Raw genomic sequence first — 19,445 nt, forward strand, 5'->3', positions numbered from 1 at the left:
CAGCTGCCTCGGGTCTGGGCAACCCCAGCTCCTCCCATGCAGGCTTTGAGGCTGCCCACCTGCCTGGGGTGTGGCTCCTGTCTCCTCACCCACCACGGCCACAGGGCCCCCTGCTGCCCACTCCAGAACCATCAAACCCCAGCTGCCCTCCTGTTCTCCCTCCTCTGCCCCCCACCCCTCCCCCATCCCCTTCCCCCAGCCTCTGCCTTCTCCCCTCCCTGCCCTCCCCCTGCTTCCCACCCATCCCCTCTCCCCTCTCAGTTCTCCTCTCCCTTCTCCCCTCCCCACCCTCCCCTCTGTCCCCTCCCCTGCTCTTCCTGCTCTGGGAGGTGGGCCTCTGGCTGCCCAGCTAATAACCACAGCAGGAGCCTCCCGGCTCTGCTCCCCAGCTCCGGCCGTTTCCATGGACGAGGGCCCACACAAACACAGGATGCTGCAGCTCCCCCACTGCCAGCCCAGGACCCCCCACAGCACAGGGCTGGTGGCAGATGAGGTCATTGCCGCAGGGGCCCTGCAGGCTTGTTGGGGGGACTATTTGTTTGGCCTCGTTTCTGTGGCAACCTGCTAGACCTCCTTCACTCCATCCACTGAGGTGTTTGCTGGTGTAAGGGATGAAGCTGCCCCTGAGCCCCCAGCTCCACCTCCAAGGGAAACAGGCTCAAGAACCGGGCAGAGGCAAGACCACTCAGCATCAGGACACTTGTCCCTAGACCGAGGTCTCCCGTTGCCTAGGAGCTCAGGTGAATGCAGGTCAAATGGGCCCCAGGCATGCAGCCCACTGCCCAAAGCAAGGGCTCTGGCTCTGTCCAGCATCTGTCCTGCCTGGGGATCAGACCCCTGACCTCAGTGTTGACAGGGGGCTGAGAGGGTCCTGTCCCAGGAGAAGAGGCCTTGGGCAGTGATCAAGGAGGGGCTCAGAGGGTAAGGCTGCTTCCAGAAAAGACACCATGGCCCGGCACTGGGGAGGAAACCACAGGCAGCCCAGGTGGGGAGGGAGGAGGCACGGAGGCCAGTCGCAGGTTAAGGTGGCTCTAAGAGGAGCGGCAGGGAGACAGGAAACTGGGGGAGGCGCTGAGAAGCAGGAGGGCGAGTCAAAGCGAGGCTGTGTGTCCAGGGCACCGGCACGCAAGCCCAACGCACCCTGTTCCACCATCCACCTGTCCAGTGGTCTTTGCAGCAGCCCAGAGCCTCCACAGCTGGGGGCAGGCCCGGGAGGGGCAGGGTAGGCTCAGGCCAGGCCAGGAATGGGGACTGCGTGCTCACTGGGCTGGGGTCCAGACCCACGCACCCTGACCCACCCACAGGCTCTGGGCCTTCAGCCCTTCTGGGGGCCTCCTTCTCACTCGGGCTGCTCCCTGAGCACCTGCTCTGTGTGGCGCAGCCTGACCCTGACAGGGCAGTGAGCATGACTTCCTGCGGTCCCTGCAGTCCCGGGGCCTCCAGGGTCTCACAGCAAGATGAAACAGGGCCCCACCATTGCCAGTCTGGGCTATCTGGCCACGGTAAATTGGCCTCACTTTTTCCACCCTTTCCCTCCCTTCATCTTCCTCTGCCTCCTCCCCTTTCTTCCTCCTCCTCTCCTCCCCTCCTCCCCCTTCCAGCTCCTGCCTCCTCCCCTCCCCCTCCATCTGCCTCTCCCCCTCAAGCTGTCTCTGAAGTCATCCTGGAAGGCAGGTGGGATCCAGCTGAATACCTTCCCAATGTGCAGGCCCGTCTGAGACGTTACCTAACCGCACCTTCTTACCTAATCCCCCAGCCATCTCCTGCCTCCTGCGCTTGCCCCAAACCCAGCAGGCCAACCTGGGCTCGAGCCCAGACTTGCCTCTGGCCACCTGTGGTCCTGGGCTGCCTCCCCAGGATGTGGTCTGACAGGACAGGCCTTCCCCTGCCTCAGTTGAAGGAGGCCAGAGACGGGGCAGGAGAGACTGTGGTCACTGGGCAAAGCAGGTGGCAGGAAAGGAGAGGGGTAACCGTCCTCACAGTGTGCACAGGCATGCACGTGCCTGCACCAGCATGTACACATTTGCACGGGCATGCACACAGGCACACACACACACGCATGCACGTGCACAGACACGTGGACCCAGCGCCCCCACATGCCACATGTTTGCACACAGGCACACAGACACATGCAACATTAGCCACAGAGCTTCTCCACAGCATATGGAACCTAGGATCAAGGGGAGACCTGGGTGTCCAGACAAGGGGACTCTGCAGGGGCCTGCGTGAGGCAGGAGGAGCACGCCGTGGTAGGAGGCTGTGCATGGGGACAGCCTATCCTATCCTGGCTGGCCCTTCTCCCCTCTGGAACCCCCCTCGCTTGCAGCCTGCAGTATGTACCTGAGTTGGTTTCGGCTACAGTTTCAGCCACCCTTTACCATGGAAGAATGGTCCCATTCAGGCTGCCTGCTCTCTAACCCAGGCAGCTTACAACCCTCTCCCACCCAGGGCACAGGGGCCTGAGTCCCTGGCCTGCCACTTCATTGCAGTGCCAGGGGAGGAGGTCTCAGTTTTCACAAACTGCAAAGAGGAACAGGCCCCGTGTCCCACGGGCCCCCTACCCCCGTGGATCCCACACATAGCGAGGTGTCCTTGAGCCCCACTCTGCCCTGTTGCCAGCCACCCGTCTCTCACCTGTGGATCCTGGTGCCTGGCCGGGGGGCCTCTTAGAGCTGTCAGGTCACCTGCAGCCTGGCAGAGGGCTGGGCACCAGGAGGAACCATTCAGTCTCTAGGGCAGTGCTCAGGAGGCCGAGAGGGGGTGCTGGGGCCCTCCTTCGTGAGCACGGTGTTAGGCGGAGGAGTCCACATTCCTCAGGTGGCAGCTCCTCTCCTGGGTGTCCAGAGAGACTTGAACAAGACCCGGGATGGCAGGAAGGTGACCTCCCAGGAAAGGGGCCAGCAGGGCTCCAGCAGGCACATCTCAGGGGTGGGGAGACAGAGACCAGTGGGGAGGGTAGAAGGGCTAGGGACCAGAGACAGACGCAGTGGCAGGGGGTTGTGTTGGACCCGGAGGACCCCAAGTCAGAGCAGGTGGACAGACAGATGGGACAGGTTATGTCTGTGCTGTTACTCAGCGCTGGGCTGAAGCACAGGAAACTGCTTCTGGAAGCAGTTGCAGGCTTAGCAGGGGAGGGAAACCTGGGTGTCCTGCGGGTTCCCTGAGAGGAAGCAGAGGCGCCCTCCAGCTGGCCAAGGGCCCCACACAATGGAGGGGGTCACACCTGGGGTAGAGAGACGGCAGCCAAGGCAGGAGCCTAAAGCGTGCATGGCAAGGTGAGCCACGCTGCCAGCAGCCTCGGGGCTCCCTGAAGGACACAGGCCTCAAGGTGATGAGGGCAGAACTACCCAAGGAAGAGAATGCCTTTCCTAATGGGGCAAGAGGAGGAGGTGTGCTCTGTCCTGCCCACCACAGCGCCTGGCCCACCCTTGCTCCATTCCGACAAAATACCCTCCTTCCCCTCCTAGGAACTTCAGCATACGATCTTATTTGGGAAAGGGTCTTTGCAGGTATACTTAGTTACCCACATCTGTGTGTGCCAAGCCGCTCAGTCATGTCCAACTCTGCAACCCCATGGACTGTGGCCCGCCAGGCTCCTCTGTCCATGGGGATTTTCCAGGCAAGAATACTGAAGTGGGTTGCCATGCCCTGCCTCAGGGGATCTTCCAGATACAGGGATCAGACCTGAGTCTCCCTCCTGTACTGGCAGGCAAGTTCTTTCCCATGAGCACCAGCTGGGAAGCCCCTATGATTTCAAGATCAGAGCATCCCGGATTGTCTAGACACGCCCTGTGTCCCATGACAGGTGTCCTCATAAGAGGCAGAAGGAGAGAAGGCAAAGACATGAAGATGGAGGCAGGCAGGAACGATGTGGCCACAAGTCCAGGAGTGCCCGGAGCACCAGCAGCTGGACGAGGCAGGAAGGATCACCCTCTGGAGCCTCCCGAGGGAGCTGGGCCTGCCCACATCTTGATCTCAGACTTCTGGCCTCCAGAGCTGGGAGAGAACAGACCCCTATTGCCGTAAGCCCCCACCTTGCTTGTGGTCACTTGTTATGACTGCCCCTTGACTAACACAGGGAGCAAAGCTCCCCAGCTGTCCCCGCACTCCTTCTCCAGGGCAAAGAGTGGAACAGTCCCTCGCTGTGTGGAGCTTTGTTAGAGACAAGGGCCTGGGGGCTCACTGACAGCACTGTTTGAGGGAGTGCTGGGACAGAGGCCAAGCTGGATGGAGCTGGGCACCTGGTCCTCCAGGACCAGCCTAGGAGAGGATCCGTGGGGCCACTCAGTGACTGGGGACCTGGGGTACATCTCTGCACGTGAGAGCGGCTGCCTTTCCGGATGCTAACCGGGAGCTACCACCCCCTCCACCTTTGGGCAGGGCTGGGCTGGACTTGGTCTGTGAGAGACCCCTCTACTCCATAAACCCTCTGACCTCCCTGGGCCCTGCTCCTCCTCCAGGCCCATCTCCCCAGGACCCCTGGAACCCCTCTGAAGGCAGCCACGGAGATGAGGCGATAATTTAAAAATACATTTATTTAGTGCTTCCATTTGTTTCTGTTCTGTTACACAAGGCCATTAAATAAATACATTCTCCAAGTCACTCGAGTACACACCTACTCACTATACAGATGAGGTAGAGAAATCGACAGGCTCACACAAGACTCCTCTCGTGTGTGAATGCCCCTCTACTTCCGCCCGCCTCCGCCTGGCCTGATCAAGTTCGGAGTCGCGTCTGTGCACGCTGAGCAGAGAGCAGGTGGCCGGGACCTGCCTGGCCCCGCAGCATGGCTCTGCCCCTGCGGCCCCGGGGCTGGGGGCTCTGGGCCCCGCCACAGACGTATTTTCTTTGAGAGATCCTCCGCTGTACAGACAAGAAGCATGTGATTAAGAGGCTCCATCTGCGGGAGTGCTTCTTCGCTTAGCAAGACATTCTGATGCACGTCTATGTATAAACAAACCAGCCAGCAGACGTTCTCAATCTGCCTCGTTTAAAAAATACCTTTCTTAATATTTATGACATAGAGCTAAATGTGGTATTTGACTTAAAAAAATCCTTCCTCTGACTTGCTGCCCTTCCAACCCAGTAGTGACCGAGCTACAGTCTTGTCATAGAAACATGGCCAGCTCTGCCTGCTCCAGGCCCCAGCAGGTGGGAATGCTTGGGGACAACTGGGACGTGCCCCCGCCTCTCCCCGCCCTCCAGCCAAGTGTGAAGGAGACTGAGCGGCAGGCCCACGTCACCCACTGCCACGGAGCCCACCCTGGCTCCCTCCCAGGGAACATGCCTTGGCTGCACCACTCTGTCAGCATGCAGTTCTTCACGGGGATGTTCTCTGAACCACAGGAGAATAAACTCTACTATTTACACTATAGAACAGGGACAAAGAGACCCACATCCACATAAATAGGTTTTCTTTTACAAACACAGTCTCCAGGGTTCCTGAAGCCCCCCTGGACTCCGAGGAATCCCTTCACTCAGTAGTTCCCGCATCCACACTGCCTGCCCCAGCTCTGTGCCTGCCCAAACCCCAGTGCACACCCTCTGACCACAGTTGCAGAGCTGAGCAGGACGGGGCCAGGGCTAGAGGCCCTACCAACATGGGCAGGAGAGCTCCACACCTAGGAACGGCAGTCGGTCCAACCACTGACCGCATCGACACAGCGTGCACACAACGCCACACACACGCACACACACATATACCACACATATACCACACACGCGCACACACATGTACCTGGTCACACACATACATGCACCCATGTACAAACATGCACACCCGTGCAGATATGCTCTCGTTCTCATGCATGGATACACACTGCTGCTGCTGCAGCTGCTAAGTCGCTTCAGTCGTGTCCGGCTCTGTGCAACCCCATAGACGGCAGCCCACCAGGCTCCCCTGTCCCTGGGATTCTCCAGGCAGGAACACTGGAGTGGGTACACACTACACATATGGAAACGTGTGTGCGCACACACAAGCGTGCATCTGCACTTACACACATCACATACTCACAGATGGACATTCATGCATTCACACAAACATGCTCATGCACACACACCACACACTCATGCATGCATGCACACACGTGTGCACACACCCTCAACCGAATCAGGTCAGTGATGGCCATACTTTTCCCTTCTCTGCAAAACCAACAGCATGACCAAGGAGAACACTTTCCATTTGCCAAATCCTGCCTCCAAACTCTCTCCACCCATGTCTGCCCCCACCTTGCCTCCCCTACAGTGACAGAGAACAAGCTGTGCCTTCCTCATGAAATGAACCCCCAAGAGGCTGGCCCTGCCCCTCTGCCCATGCCCACCTCTGGGGGAGAACAGGCTGCCCTCTGCCACCCCCAGGCCCAGAATCTGCACTGAGTCTGGCTCCACGTGCCCTCGGGGTGCAGAGGAGGGCCCGTCCACCTCCCTGGTCAGCCTTGCTGTCCATGGTAGCCAACCTGGACCATGGGACCTGAGGGCGGTGGCCAGACACAGCTTGCTTTACTTCTTTAAAAACAACAACAGCAATGTCTCTCTTGATTTAGTGGTTTCAAACGACAAAGCAGATCAGGCAAACAGGTCAGGAGGGGGTTCGGAGGGGAGGGAGGAAGGGGCTCCTCCAGACCAGGCTCTACTGAGAGGGGGAGGAGCCACAGCCTGCGAGGCTGCAGGGACGGAGAAAATAATATTATATATTAGTTAAATAAAAATAACTTAACAGTCACGGACACTACTCCGAAGAGAAGCGCTTGATGTCAGAGGGGCCAGCAGTGCCCCATGAGCGGCGGCCAGGCGTCCGCTCCCTCTCCTAGTGGTTTGACTCTCTAAGCCAGTGCTGGTGCAGGTCAGCCCGCCAGAGGCCGCGTGGCCATGGAGGTGTGCCCGCTGCTCCTCAGGGGGCACCCAGCGCACGACAGGCGGACACAACTTGGAAAGCATCCGTGCAAAGCTCTCAGGTCACGGGGAGGGACAAGCAGGGGGGACGCAGAGGTCAGACAGGGCCTCCGAGAGGAGCAGACAAAGGGCTGGAGACAGCAACTCAGCCAGCCCCCAGGCCTCTGCGCCTGCCTGGTAGCCAAGTGTGCCGGGGGCGCCCAGGCCAGGGACTCAGCCCCCGCAGCAGCCTGGCCCGGCTGGGGGCTCAGCCCCTGCAGCTCTACAACCCTCGCCCGGCACACACCGCCTGAGCCCCGCAGCAGCCTGGCCCTGCTGGGGCTCAGCCCCTGCAGCTCTACAACCCTCGCCTGGCACACGCTGCCTGAGCCCCGCAGCAGCCCGGCTGGGGCTCAGCCCTTGCAGGTGTAGACCTCCTCCCGCTGGGTGCACTGCCGGCACTCCACGTAGCAGCACCAGCGCACCTGGCACTGGCAAGGCCGGGTCACCACGCGGCTCTGCGTGTTGTGGCCGCGCCCGCAGCAGATGCTCTCACAGTTCTTCTCGCGGTGGCACCTGCGGCCGGCAGTGCCTGGGGAGAAGCGGCCAGCCACGCAGAAGCTGGGGGAGTCGTCCAGGTGCACCAGCTCCAGCGTGCGGGGCAGGGGATCGCTGCCGCCGCCTGCCCCAGCAGCCCGGCCCCGCGGGGGCGAGATGGCGCCGGCCTCGCCGGTGGCCTCGTTGGTGGTGCTGCCCACCTTGAGGGCTGTCTCATACTTGTGCTTCAGGCGCTTGCCCACCTCGTGGAAAGGCGCCAGCTGCCGCCAGCACGTCCGCACGGTGCACGAGCCGGACACGCCGTGGCACTTGCACGTGGTCTCCACCCCGGCCTTGATCACCTGGCGAGAGAGAGGGAGGTGGGCATGAGGGCCACCCTGAGCAGACTGGAGACCAGCCCCCGAGACAGCTCTCAGAGGGGCTGGGACTGCCAGACCTCATGACCAAATGGGTCACCACCGTTTATCACCCAGGCCTCCTGGCTCCCACAAACAGCCCTTCCTCTCCAAGCCATGGATCACCCAGGAGAGAAATCCCACAGCCAGCAGCACAGCTTCAGAGGCGCCACTGCAGCACCCTGAATCTGCCTCCTGCACCACTGAGGCGCCCCCTTCCCATCCCCGCATCCCAGGATGTCCCCTGCCCGGGCAGGGCACACCTCCCCACTAGCCCTACTGTCAGTGTCCCCCAGGACCACACAGTCTGTTCTCAGCAGTCCATTCCTCGAAAATTTAAGGACAAGCAAGTCAGCGTGCCTAGCGGACAGAACTGGCCACCAGAGTGTACGTCCTGAGCTGACCATGTCTCTGCCTGGGCATAGGGACCAGATGCTACTGCACGTGCAGGTACCAGCGGCCACCCTGCTAAGGGTAACTTGGAAAGAGGGAGAAGGCCTCCAGCGAGGAGCAGACAGGAGAGGGCTGAGCCCACCCCCACACACAGGCAGGGGCAGGCATGGCCCAGCACCCACCTTCCGCTCTGCATCTGGGAGGCTGCTGAAGACTCAGCCTGGCCCTTCCCCTTGCAGGACTTGGGTCCCACATGCAAAGCCATGGAGTCAGGCCAGCTGTCCCACAGGGCCCCTGCCTGACTTCCCACACTGGGGTCCCAGGAGGGACATGGGGAAGAGGGATGGCAAGGAAAGGGGAGGTTCCTCTCCCCAGTGGGCCCCAAGCCAGGCCTGAGCTCCCACACAGCCCCCAGGGAGAGCCAACTCAAGGGGGATTAAGAAACATAGCTGCCCTCCAGCCAGGCAACAGAAGAGTCACATTTAATGATACTTTGCTGAGAAACCTGGACAAATTTAATTAAAATGTGGCTTACCCAGGACCAGTGGAGCTAATGGAGCACTTTCATATTCTGACTTTTCATTAATAGCTTACAAAAGGGCGAGTGCAGAGGAAAAGAAAGGGCCTCCCCTGGGGGATTTAATCAGCCTGCACCCCCTCCCCAGAGGGTGGAAGGACAGGCAGAGATCCTGTGGCAAAGGGGGAAATTGATTCTTTAATAAGCCCATACCTCAGAACCCTGGCTTCTCAATAAAGAGGGGCTCAGAATGGGGCTGGTATTAATTACCTCATCACCCCTTCCAGCCCCCAGGCTGGGACTCCAAATCCCAAGGGCTGCCCCACAAGCACGCAGATCCCACTCCCGCCCCTGATGGCCCCACAGCTCAGGCTGAGCCTTGGGAGGCATTCGATTGTCCAGGCTGTGCAGGGTCTAAGAGGGTGAGGTGCTCTGTCCACGGTGAAGGTGGTGGCGCCCGATGCCTCCTCCAGGGTGTGGAGCTGAGGGGCTGCCGGGGGGCGGGCTGGGGTAGAAAGTGGCTGCCTGCAGCAAGAGAGCTGCAGCAGTCCTTTCCAACTTGAGTCTCCCGTTTCAGATTTCCTCAGAACAGAGCCCTGGCCACAGACAGGGCCCCTGAGGCAGCAACAGCCTCCCCAGCTTGGGCCAGCCACACCCCAAGCATCTCCCCAGAAGCCCTGAACCCCACGCTGACCCATCTGCCATTCACCAAGGTCCCTGGTGACAGGACCACCCACCCCTCAGCCCCAACAGGTAGGGTCTAGTCCATCCTCCACCTGGTTAGACGGCGCCCAGTAGATGAGACCCTCCTTGCGGCCTTGACCACCCAGGACACCCCTCCCTGCTCCCCAGCCAGCAGCAAGTAGGACTTCTGACTCTACCCAACCATGCAAGAAAATGGGGCACCCCCCCAACAGAGCTCCCCATGACAACTAGTACCCTGCCCACTGGGTAAGTAATGAGCCTGATAAGCAGAAGGGCTGGAGGCCCCTGCTGTCCCCAGTGGCTGGAACAGACACTCCATGGCAGCCACCATCACCTCCTCTCGGACCCCCAGCCCTCTCCCAGACCGGTACTCCTCCCCTCAGCCCCTGCCCCGCCCCTTAAACACACACGCACCCTGCCCACCCCCTGCACTTTCCCACTCTGGGCCCCAGCCCATGCTGACTGCACCCCACACCTGTCCCATGCCCTGTCCCGTGCCCCCGACCCTGCACCCGTTCCCGCCCCCAGGCCCCGCCCGGCTTGCCTTCACACCCACGAGGTTGTTGTGGAAGTCCACGCGGGCTCGCAGATCCTTGCTAGACCGCCGGCCCAGGAACTCCTTGACGAACTTGCTGCTGTACTTGAGGTTGTCTCCACAGCCGCCCCACTGCCAGGCCTCCCGGTTCTCCAAGTCAGGCGCCTCGTCGCAAGTGCAGCGTTCCATGCGGCCTGCGCTGCAAGCCTTGGCCAGCGCGTGCGTCAGGCCAGCGGAGGAGATGGCGTAAAGGAAGGCTGTCTCCTTGAAGCCTGGGGGTGAGGGCAGGGGCAGGTCAGTGGGCCAGAGCGGCCCCCATCTCACTCGGGTGCAGCCAGACCACGGTCTCCCAGCGCACACATTCCACATGGAGCAGGCTCTGTGGGAAGGATCCTCCATAATGTGGTCCACAGGGAACCTGGGCAGACATGTGCTCCTGGGGTTAGGAGGTGCCCTCTCATGCCCCACAGGACTGCTCAGCGGCAGAGAGCCCAGAGTGAAGTGCAGCCACAGCAGTGCCCAGCACTCAGAGACCCCATCCCTCTGGGTCTCAAACCTACTAGACTGCCCAAGGGCCTCGATAAGCCTTCTGCGCCTCAGGTCCCTAGGTTTTAAACAAAGCTGTTGAGAGGTTCAGAGGAGAGTTCCCCTTGGCACCCCCATATGGAAGGAGACACAAAAGAGGAACTCCAGGCTAAGAACTAGGGCACCAGCTAGTCCCGGCCCCCGCGTGCAGGCACCGGGCCTCAGTCCCTGCCGTGTGGCAAGAGCCGTCAGAGCTGCCCTGCGCCCTCTCACAGCTGCCCACGTGCACCTTGTGCCACCAGCAACTGTTCCACGCAGGTGTGAGCAGGGACCAGGCATGGGGGAGAGGGCAGGAGAAGCAGGGGGAGCTGCAGGTTCAAGTCCCACCCACCGCCCAACCACCTGGAACTCGGTTGAGGTGATGCACGGGGGCGCCCCTGGGGCTGGAGGTCCCGCCTCCCGGCTCCCATCCAGGGTCCTGGCACACTCACCTCGCTTGAGGAGACTGGCCCGGTAGCGGCCCTCCAAGGTGCAGTTCCAGCGCTCAAAGCGGAACTGGTACTGGCACTCGAGGGCACTCATGCTGACCGCCTCCACCAGCGTCTCGGCCACACCCGGGTCCCGGCGGCACATGCGCCGCTGCTTGCGCTCCAGCTTCAGCCGGTCACAGGCCTTGTAGTGGGCCTGGGCAACTGCTTCCGGCTCCAGGGTCAGCGGGAGGATGGTCAGGGGCTCACTGCCCGTCAGCCTGGGCACACAGAGGCCAAAATGAGCCCTGCTCCAGAGGTGGGAAGTCGGCACTGGGTGAGCTGCTGCAGACGCTGGGAGGCAGCAGAACCTGACGCCTGGAAAGCATGGTGGCAGCAGAACAGGAGCCCCGGTGGGCCCCCCTGGAGGGCAAGAGGGGCAGCAAGCCCAGGCACAGGCAGTCCACAGGGAACCAGCAGGGCAGGGGGTGAGCCCGTAGGACCCCTGCCCACCAGGCATCATCTCTGCATCTGCCTGCCCCTGTATCACTGAGCCCTGCCCTTCTGATGGCTTAGGGACCCCTGCCCCGCCACCTGTGTGCACTGGGCTCTCTCGGACTGCCCCAGGAGCAGACCCCAGGCACCTACGTGGCTGCTGACCCCTCCCCAGCAACTCTTGTCAGAAAGTAACACCCCAGCTTGCACCAGCCTTCCGCCCAGGTCTGATGACAGGGGAAGGAACAGAGAGCTAGAAACTCACACACACACCTGTGAGGGCTGCCCAGCCCGGGGCACTGGCCAGAGGCACAGACAACCAAGGCAGGGAGGGGACGCGGAAGTCACAGGCCATGTGAGATGGACATCTGCCGCACCCTCCGCCACCCACCCCCATGTCTGCTTACGCAGCTTGCTCCAGGCCTCCAGCCGCTGCCAGCTCCAGCTAGGGGTGCCCCCGCCAGCCCTGCAGACCCTTGGGGAGGCCCTGCTCCCACTCTGTCCCCCTGCAGCCTGTGCAGGTGGCCCTCATGGTTCTAGCCGAGTCTCCTGGAACACGTGCACCAGAAGGGGCTCCCAGCCCAGGACCCGAGCGGCGCTCAGGAGGCCCCCAGGACTCAAGCGGCACTCAGGAGGCCCCCAGGACCCGAGTGGCACTCAGGGGGCCCCCAGGACCCGAGCAGCACTCAGGAGGCCCCAGGACCAGAGCGACGCTCAGGAGGCCCCCAGCCCAGGACCCAAGTGGCGCTCAGGAGGTGGCTGCTGGTTTGGGGCACCTCCATCCCCGCTCCTGGCTGAGCCAAGGCTTGAGCTGGTCTCTGCTGTCTGGCCTTCCTGCCCTAACTCCTTATCACCAGCTCCATCCAGGGACTGACTGGCCCTGGCCTTCTATCTGCTCTGTGCTCAAAAACACGGGCCTCAGTGTCCCCAGACAGACATCTGAGATCCAGATACGTCCAAGCCAGCCCCACCCAGACCTTCAGCCCTTGGGAGGGAAAAGTGCCCACCAGGATGGGGATGGGGCTCAGCGCCCCCTACTAGAGCATCATTAGAAACAAGTCCACTCCCTATCTCTCCCACCAGCCAAACCCAGGAAACAGGGCTGGCAGGACTCCAGATACTGGAGCCCGCACCTTGCCCCATCCCACTGCTGCTGTCCTTCCAAAACTCCCTCAGGGGAACGCTGGCCCTGGGCTGACAAAGAGAACTACAGCTTTCTGCAGGGGGCAGGGAGGTAGGCGGGGCCTCCAAGACCCCACCCCCGAGCAGACACCAGCACTCCCGCGGCAGGCTGAGGCTCCTGTGGGGACAGCCTGGGGTACTACATTTTGTAGCTGCACACACACCTCAGCAGGCTCTGCCCTGCCTCACGGAGAGGGGCATCGCTGCATGTACCCTTAGGGTAAGGGTAGGGTCTGTGCAAAGCAGAGCCAGCCCTACTCGGAGACCCCTGGACCCCAGGCACTGAAGGAGCCGCCTGTCTCAGCCTCGCGGATCAGCTCCCTGAGAACAGGCAAGCAGGGTGCTGAGGCCCAGGCAGCAGCTGGCAAGGAAGCCACCAGATGGCCAGAGCAGACCGGTCAGGTCTAGGGGTGCGCAGCAGGAAGGACCGCTCCCCGCCACCTCTGCACACGGAGGTGCCTCATGAGCGAGGCCACGCTGTGCACCCTGAGGAGACCCGCCCCAGGCCGCGGCACTGCTCCCCACAGCGCTGAGAACTGCTGCAGCACTGAGCAGACGTGGCACCTGCTCCCAACCCTGCGACTGCGGGGTGGGTGAGCAGCAGCCCTGCCAGCTCAGGTCCGCGCTGAAGAGCCTGCTAGATGAGCAGCACTCGGTGCAGCATTGAGGGCTCCCTAGTCTGTGAGAGGTGCTGGCGGTCAGTTTAATTGGCAGCTGAGGTGCTCTGGAGGCTGCGAATGGGGGGCAAGTGCTCTTTGTTACTGAGATGTAACTCACGTCCTCTCTGTTTATTAGTTGATGCGTACAGTTCAGTGGTTTTTAGTACATCCACAAGGCTGTGCAACCAGCACCGCTATCTAATTCCAGAACATTTTCATCACCCCAGAAACCTTATACCCCCTCCCCTCCCCCAGCCCCTGGCAACCACTAATCCACTTTCTGTTTCTGTGGATTTGCCTGTTCTGGACATTTCATATAAACGGAATCATACCGTATGTGGCCTTTCGCATCTGGCTTTTTTCACTGAACATACTGTTTTCAAGGTTTATTCACATTTGTGGGATGATTCAGTGTATTGTTCCTTTTTGTGACTAAATAGTATTCGACTGGATGGGCATATGACAGCTGTCTTCCATCTATTCATCTGCTGATAGGTACTTGGGTAGTTTCAACTTTTTGGGTATTGTGGATAATGCTCCCGTGAAAATTGGTTTACAGTTGTTTTTTTTTGTGGACGTATGTTTTCAGTTCTTCTGGGTATATACCGAAAAGTAGAATTGCTGGATCATATAGTAATGCTGTGTTTAACTTTTTGAGGAACCACCAAACTCTTTTTCCACAGCATCATTTTACATTCCCACCAGTAATGCATGAGGGTTCCAATTTCTCCACATCCTCGCCAATGCTTAATTCTCTGATTTTAAAAAAACATTTTTTTTAAAAAATTCTGGCCATCCTGATAGACTTGAGGTAGTATCTCACATAGCTTTCATTCACATTTTCCTGATGACTGGCTTCCACAGTGTTTCAGAAGGTAAAGAATCTGCCTGCAATGCTGGAGACCCAGGTTCAATTCCTGGGTTGGGAAGATCCCTGGAGTAAGGGAATGGCTCCTTACTCCAGTATTCTTGCCTGGAGAACTCCATGGACAGAGGAGCCAGGCGGGCTATAGCCCACGGGGTTGCAAAGACTCAGACATGACTGAGCGACTAACACTCCCCTGACAGCTTGAAATACTGAGCATCCTTTCACGTGCACAGCGACTATTTGCAGTGTCTCCTTTTGGGGAAACGTCTATTCAGGCTCTCTGCCTAATTTTTAGCACAGCTGTTTGCCTTTCTGTTGAGACGTAAGAGCTCTTTAAATGTTCTAGATCTCTTCTTGGATTGAGGAGAACCTGTTTGCTTGCCCTGTGAACCAGCATGCTGCCTCTCACCCCTGCATAAAGGATTTGCATCCACGGGCCGTCACAACAGCCCTTTCTGCTTGGCCCCCAGTGGACTGTGTGGGGGCGAGGGTGAAGGTTCATTTGCTGGGGTCTGGTCTGGGATTAGGGCTTTGCCGCAGATTGGGCCTAGCTGGGGGCCCTGGCACTGTGCTTAGGGGCCGCTGTCATGGGGTGGGGGTGGTCTCGGAATGTGGGTCAGGGAGGGTCAACCTCCTCTGCTTCTCTGAATACTGAGCCTTGGGTTCAGCTGGGGGTCCTGTGTGGCCACATGCCTGCTGGCTGCTTCAGGGAGAGGCTTCCAGCTGGCCCCTGGAGTAAAAAGAAGGAGAGAAGGTTTCCAGGGCAGGAGGAGCCGGCCTGACGGTGGAATGAGGAGGCTGTGTGGTGAGGCTGTGAGTCGGCAGGGGTAAGGTGGAGACCTGCTGGGAGCATGAGACAGCCCTCGTAGGGGCTGGGGGTCTGTGTGGGGGGCTCGGGACACCCAGAGTCCACGGGGGTCACGGAGGGGCTGGCAGAGTGAGGTGTCCCAGGTGATTCCCTGGCCGGGACTGGCGGTGCTGTAAGGTAAGTGGGAATTCGGGGAGTCACGTGGGCTTGGGTGGCAGGGCAGGTGCTCCCCACAGAGACCCACCTCAGGACAGATGCACCTAAAGAAGGCCACAAGACAAATGGCCTCTGGGGGAGAGACCGCGGGGAGCAGTGTGCTGCAGAGGGTCAGCAGAGAGAGGCCTCCACTGTGAGCTGAGGCTCAGGTGATGGGGCCCTGTGCACAGGGTCCAGGGCAGCGGAGGGGCTGGCGGAGGGATTGCTGACGCCTCTTGCAAGTCGCCCTGTGGGTTGCTTTAAGTGTTCTAGATCTGTTCTTGGACTGAGGAGAACCTGTTTTCTTGACCTGTGGGACAGCATGCTGTCTCTCACCCTTTCATAAAGGAGCTCTTAAGCTCAACAGGTAAATAAACAACTGAGCCAAAAATTAGGCAAAGAAACAGAACAGACATTTCCCCCAAAGAAGGCATCCCAGATAGCCAGGACAGCGTGTGATGAGGGCTGGGGGAGGAGGCAGCAGGCTGCTGGAAGGGCCTGGCGATGTGGGGAGGGCTTCCCGGGACAGGAGAGGACGGAGGGATGTGGTGGACGGGCCAGGCTTCCTGGGACAGGAGGACGGAGGGACGTGGGAAGCAGGAGCAGTGAGGCCATCAAGGAGAAGACACACGAGCCTGGAGCTGGGACCATGCATTGCAGGGATAGTGGCCCGTGCCAGGCCCTGGTCACCTGCACCCCTCAGCGAGTGTTAGGACGTCATGCCTAAAAAGACGGGGGTGGGGCAGAAGCTGTCGTCAGGGGATGGCTTTGTGATCCCGGGCCCCTGCCTGAGGACAGCTGCCACGCCAGGGAAGGGAGCAGGCAGGGGCCGGAGGACCCGGTGCTGGAGGCCGGGAGAGCCCCAGTCCTCACACAAAGACAGCTCACACGGGGGAGACTTGCCCCCAGACAGGAATGCTAACAGCTGTGCCCAGAACTGCGTGCCACACAGCTAAAGCACTGTAGCCTCCCACCAGCACACCCCCCAGGCTGGATTCTCCCAGATTAACCAAGCTCCCACCACTGCCAAAACATTCGGCATCCAAGAGGACCCCTACCGCCAAAGCCATCCTGGGGGAGCTTAGGGCAGAGTTGGGAAGGGAAGCTGTGGGTGTGGACGAGGAGAGGGCGACAAGTGGCAGGTGATGCTGCCTTCCAGTTCTCCAGGAGGCAGCGGGAGCACCTGTGTCCAAATTCTGCACATGGGGACGGAACTCAGGGCCTCCCGCCCACTCGCGCTGGCCTGGGCCCACACTGCTCGCGGGGAGCTAACTCGCCAGCCTGCAGAGCTACAGGCAGCTCCTCTCCCATCTAACCTCAGCATGTCCGTCAGGGGGATCAAAGGCAGCTCCATAAACACAGCCACAGGCAAGCTGACCCTTTCCTGAGGCCAGGTGGTGTCTACATCTGTTCTGGGCAGAAGGACGTCCGAGTGCAGGAATGTCCATCTGACAGCCATGCAGCCACATGGCTGAGGCCAGGGGCCCAAGGGCCAGGCCTTTCCTCTGAGCCTCCACCCAGTTCCCACGGTAGGCATGAGGCTAGAACCAAATGGGGCAACACTGCTCCATCCCCTGGTGCCCCTCATCCCGAGGCAGCCTGTCCCCACCTCTTCTAGGAGGGCTCCAGGGCCCCTAACAATCAGGGTGGACACGGTGTGGCCAGCCTGTGAGCTTACAGCCTGGAGTGCAGCAACAGAGGACAAGCCCTCATGCAGGTGCCGGACTAGGGGTACGGGGACCACGCGTGAGGTACAGGGAAGAGGGTGGCCATCAGGTGACTGGGCTCAGTGGGGAAGGCACCAGGGACAAGCCAAGCAGGACAGAAACCCCACCACAGAGAGGATCCCACAGAAGTGCTGGAGGAAACATGAGAGTCTCATAAAGCATTCTTAGAATCAGGAAGGCCTGTATCAGAGCGACTCAGAATCCAAAATGCCTGGAAAATTTAATACATTTGACGAAATATACAAGAATCTCTGCACAGAAAAAAGTAATACAGAGTCCAAAGACCACCAGACAAAGATCAGGGGAAACGCTGCACTCAGATCCCAGGCCAAGGGCCAAATGTCTTTGCTTGTATGTGGGTGTGTGCATGTGTGCCTGTACATATGTGGGCACAGGTGTATCTTTCCTCTAGATCAATAACTAAGGAATTAACTGTTAACTCAGGATACGAACAGACAGTTTAAGGGAAGGAAATACATTTAGCTATTCAAAATAATTGCATTTCACTCAAAAAAACACAAAATAAAACTATATTGATCAGTTATTTTTCATTCATCAGATAAGTACAAATCAGTATCTGATAAGATAATGTCAAGGACACGGGGAAAGGGGTGTTCCTCCTTGGCTGGAATTCTGTACTGACACATCTACAAAAATTCAGCACCAATCTCCTTCTAGAACTACAGCCTCCATATATTAATATGTTATCTTGAAATGTACAAGCAGGGACTTCCCTGGTAGCCCAGTGGTTAAGACTGCACTCCAATGCAGGGGGTTGTGGGTTCAATCCTTGATCAGGGACCTAAGATTCCGTTTGCCTTATGGTGAAAAAACCAGAAGCAATATTGCAACAAATTCAATAAGGGACTTTAAAAATGGTCCACATTTTTTAAAAGTACAAGTCAAAAAAAAGTTATTATCAGCAAGAAGAAAGAAACATACAAGCATGTGTCACTCATATGTTACCCAGTGCAATGCTGCTCAGTCGTGTCCAACTCTGTGACCCCATGGACTGTAGCCCGCCAGGCTCCTCTGTCCATGGAATTCTCCAGGCAAGAATACTGGAGTGGGTTGCCATGCCCTCCTCCAGTGGATCTTCCCAACCAGGGGTGGAACCCAGGTCTCCCACATTGTAGGCAGACTCTTTACTGTCACCAGGGGAGCCCAAGAATTCGGGAGTGGGTAGCCTATCCCTTCTCCAGGGGATCTTCCCAACCCAGGAATTGAACCAGCGTCTCCTGCATGGCAAGCGGATCCTTTACCCACTGAGCTACCGGGGAAGCCCATGCTGTCATGCAGAAACACTGAAAGCACTGATTGTTATTCACAAAGACGGGAGACAGACTGAATAAATGGGACCCATCCAGTGCTCAGCAGGCCTCAGAGGAGCCACAGCCTGCCTGCTGTGCACACCCAGCGCACAGGTACAGGCCTCCATCTGCAGAGGACTGTGTGCACACGTGTGGGTGCCCAGGGCAACCCAAGACAAAGACGGCGCGGGGCAGAGGAGACTCATCCTTCTCCCCATGGCCTGTGATCCACTCGCAGGCTGTCCGGTGCACGTGTGGCCTATTCAAAATGACAAAGTCCAAACCAGTGGCCTGGAGAAGCCCCCCACCAGCTCTCAGCCCTGCAGCCCAGCCTGGAGCAGTAAACCTCTGCCCACACAGCCCATCTAGAGCCCAGAAAGCGCCCAGGCCACTCGGCACAGCACAGCTCCTCCCAACACCGAGCTGTTCACACCAGTACACCTGCCCCTGTGCTCAACACAGCTGCCCCTCCCACCCCGTGGATGTCTGGCTGAGACCGGGGAGTGGATGGGCACAGAAGCCTGCCCGGGCAGCCCACGGAGGACTTGAGCCAAGGCTGGCTGCCCTTGCTCCATCCAACTGGCCTCTTCCAATGCTGGACCTACTTCCCAGGAAGAAACAACGAGATAAATGTTGGCCTGGCACTTCACAACACTCGAGTATTTTCAAGATATAGTAAACACGTGGAAGGGAGTAGCACAGCTGTGGAAAACAGCTCTCACGCAGCTCAAACAATAGCCCTGCGCACGGGCACTCCCAGCTCCGACCACCAGTGTCATAAACAATCTCCCAAACATCCCCCAAGAGCTCCCCAACTTGCTGTACACATCCAGCTCTCCGTCCAGCTGATGCCAACATCTGCCCAGAAAAGTTTGGTGGGGCCAGTGTCCCTTCCTCGGGATCCTAAGGGTCCTGTCTCCTCACTGCTCTGTGGCGTCACAGCAGCCTCACATGCGGTCATTCCAAGACGCCCCCCTGCCGGGCTAGTTGTCCACAGACGGCCATCTTACTCGTATTCCTTCAGGAGCACCTTCCAATAGACTCCAAGGTCACGTGTTGCCTCTGCCTTTGCACACACGTGACAGGGTTTGCCGGGACGGTTGTGACTGCTGTGTGTGCAATTCTGAGACTCTCCACTGGTGAGAACAGTCTCTCTCCATTTACTCTGAATTCCTTCCTGCCTCTCTCTGAAGACTTACAGCCCCCCAAAGGGTGACCCTGTATTAGGCTCAGTCT

The 19,445-nt window shown here is 59.1% G+C and overlaps 1 protein-coding gene across 1 annotated transcript in view; it reads right to left on the reverse strand.

The window, feature by feature from the left end:
- Positions 1-4,245: 4,245 nt before the first annotated feature.
- Positions 4,246-19,445, reverse strand: part of WNT9A (Wnt family member 9A) — a 28,961-nt gene continuing 13,761 nt past the window's right edge. The window contains exons 2-4 of the mRNA XM_055430545.2: positions 10,990-11,246; positions 9,983-10,245; positions 4,246-7,769 (exon numbers count right to left, since the gene is read on the reverse strand). Of these exons, the coding sequence (XP_055286520.1) occupies positions 7,284-7,769; positions 9,983-10,245; positions 10,990-11,246 (1,006 nt within the window). The 3' untranslated portion in view covers positions 4,246-7,283. The remainder of the gene's footprint in view (positions 7,770-9,982; positions 10,246-10,989; positions 11,247-19,445) is intronic.

The sequence above is a fragment of the Moschus berezovskii genome, chromosome 8 (assembly GCF_049115385.1).
Source record: "Moschus berezovskii isolate FMDL1 chromosome 8, NW_MosBer_1.0, whole genome shotgun sequence".
NCBI classification, from domain to species: domain Eukaryota; kingdom Metazoa; phylum Chordata; class Mammalia; order Artiodactyla; family Moschidae; genus Moschus; species Moschus berezovskii.